The 2,581-nt window shown below is 59.0% G+C and overlaps 1 protein-coding gene across 1 annotated transcript in view; it reads left to right on the forward strand.

Annotated features, from left to right (window-relative positions):
- Nucleotides 1-4: 4 nt before the first annotated feature.
- The window catches only part of ACBD4 (acyl-CoA binding domain containing 4), a gene marked incomplete at both ends in the record, with an annotated part of 6,064 nt that continues 3,487 nt past the window's right edge, over nucleotides 5-2,581 (forward strand). Inside the window, 3 exons of the mRNA XM_010180707.1 lie at nucleotides 5-72; nucleotides 159-243; nucleotides 316-436. Coding sequence (XP_010179009.1) covers nucleotides 5-72; nucleotides 159-243; nucleotides 316-436 — 274 coding nt within the window. The remainder of the gene's footprint in view (nucleotides 73-158; nucleotides 244-315; nucleotides 437-2,581) is intronic.

Consider the following 2,581-nt stretch of genomic DNA (forward strand, 5'->3'; position numbering starts at 1 on the left):
CAAGCAGGCGACGGCGGGGTGCTGCCAGGGCCCAAGGCCGGGCTTTTGGGACCCCATCGGCCGGTACAAGTGGTAAGGCCCCCGGGGGTTTGGGGATGGCCCACTTCGGGTCCGGTTCACCCTCCTCCTCCCCGCCTCACGGCCGCTGTCACCCGCAGGGATGCCTGGCACAGCCTGGGGAGGATGTCCAAGGAGGAGGCGATGGCGGCTTATGTGGCTGAGATGAAGAAGGTGGCCCAAAAGGTAACGGAAAAGGGGAGAGCAGGTGTGGTTGGATGCTTGGTGGCGCCGGCTGCAAGCTGCGTCCCTTCCCAGATCATCGACACGGTGCCCATGGATGAGACAACGGAGGAAATGTTCGCATACTTTGAGCCGCTCTACGAAGTGATCCATGACATGCCCCGGCCCCCCGAGGCCTTCTTCAAGAGGAAAGGGGGTGAGTGGGAGTCTGTGTGCCCCGCTTGTCCCTGGTACATCCCTTGCCTCTGTGCCACGCTCTGCTTTCCTGGCACGTCACTCCTGCTGTTCCCTGCTTGTTTCTGCACGAGTATGGCAGTCACCTCTGGTCTGCTCTTCCCCAGAGCACGTCCTTCTGCTGCTTCCTGGGAGGGGAACAGGATGGATGCACCACGTCCCATCTGACTCCCCTGCCATGGTGCAGCTGCTGCCGAGGTGCTTGTTTGGGCACCACCAAGCAAGTGTCTGTTCAAGTGACCAGGTGTCCCTTCACCCTGGGCTTTCTCTCAGCAGAACTTTGAGGAGAGAACTTGAGATTTGGCTTCCAGATGCCCCTTGGCCCGAATCCCTGTACACAGTAGAGCATGGGATCAGCTCCCAGGGAGCACTGTGGTAGGGAGGGTGTGTTTTCTCTTGGCGCTGGCCCACCTCCGGTCAGGGCGGGCTGTGTACAGGCAGCCTGGGTCATCTCATGTAAACATCTGGATAGGCCAGCCAGGCAGACAGAGTGGATGTGGAGAAACTAGGCTTGAGAAATGGCATCACTGGGGCTGCCTTGTGCTGGAGAAGAGTCCTCCCCAGCTCTTGCCATGCCTGTGGCTGCTGCCTCATGCCGAGATGTGGCTGGGGACCTGTCCCACCCCCCAGAGCAGGGCAGTCCTCGGTGTATCAGACTTGTGAGAAGTGGCCGAGTGCATGAGGGGCTGGACGTGGTGGTTCAGAAAGGTGTCGGCTACCACAGAGTGAACCTGCTGACTGCATGTGTGGAGGTTTGGCTGTGCCACGTTTCCAGTACATTAGCTCAGCAGCACGTGAGCTTTTGGGATGTATTCGCAGCGGGTGTGTAAACTGTCAGTGCTCTGCTAATGTCAGAGGAGCGCTTACAAATAGACTCGCTCCCCGCCTGTCCCCAGGCATCTGTCCTGCGTCTGACAGCTTCTGTCACCCCCTGCTTCCAACAAGGATGCTGAAAGCACGCGCCTGTAGGGCTTGGCCTCAGGATGGCTGCTCCTTCCTCTGGTACCCAGGAGCTTTTGTTCTCCTTTTTGATGCTGGATCCCTTTAAAAGGTCACACTGACTTAATTTTTCTCTGGAATGGAAAAGCTGGATCTAAACTCCTGGTCATTAGATGCTTGGGAGTGTCATCCTGTGCTGCTGTCACTTATAAATGGCACTGTCACTGAAATCTCAACCTGGTAACGTCTGTGGAGTGAATGAGCCTGAGGTGCCTGAGTGGTTTAAACTGCTGAACTTCTTAAGCTGTTGAGCCACTGGTGTTGAGGGTTCTCAGACCCTTCAGACTTTGTGTGATTGCAGCTTTTGTTGCACTAATCCAGCAGAGAAAGGGGATTTTAGATGCCGGGGCAAGTGGGAGCAGAACATGGCAGTCACTGGGTCCTCGGTGGCTGCAGAGCTTTTGGGGAACAGAGCTGCTGGATGTGGGGAGTCCAGGCAGGTTTGGCTTTGTTTATTTACAACACCAATGCACCATAAAGCAGCGCTTGGAACCCAAGTCGTGGGTGGTTCAGGGTCCTGACAGGTCAGCGGAGCTTTCACCTGCATCTTGTACCTGTGGGCCAAGACTCTGAGGCAGCTGGGAACCAGCAATGAAGCCTTTAACGCGTGGGCCCGGTGCTGCTCTGCCAGCCCTGAGGTTGCAGGAGGCCGGTGTTGGAGCCAGGCGGTGCTGTGCAAGGTGACAGGACCCTGCCTGCGCCCACCCACCCTGAGGGACAGGCTCGGGGTCACAGCACCCACCCTGAGCAGGGATTTGTGGACAGTCATGGGCTCTGGGCTGGGCTCTGGGTGGTCCCACAGCCCAGGCCTGCAGAGATGTGTGGGTGAGGCACAGGCAGGGCAGCGTTGCCACATACCTGCCTGGCCGGGAGCAGGGAGCAAAGTCCCGGGGGCCACTGGAAACGTGGCTGGGCTTAACCCCGTGGGCTCCACGGGGCAATGGGGAGGGCTGGGAGCCTGGGCAGGCTGAGGATCCCCAGGTGGGTACCTGCCCCGGGCCCACTCTGGGTGCTGCTGCCTGCTGAGAGCCCCTGCAGGTGATGGCAGTGTGCGCTGCCCAGCCAAGGCTCTGCCCAGCCAGCGTGGCTTGCGTTAGGCTCTGTTTGC

This window comes from Mesitornis unicolor, unplaced genomic scaffold, assembly GCF_000695765.1.
Source record: "Mesitornis unicolor isolate BGI_N332 unplaced genomic scaffold, ASM69576v1 scaffold39533, whole genome shotgun sequence".
NCBI classification, from domain to species: domain Eukaryota; kingdom Metazoa; phylum Chordata; class Aves; order Mesitornithiformes; family Mesitornithidae; genus Mesitornis; species Mesitornis unicolor.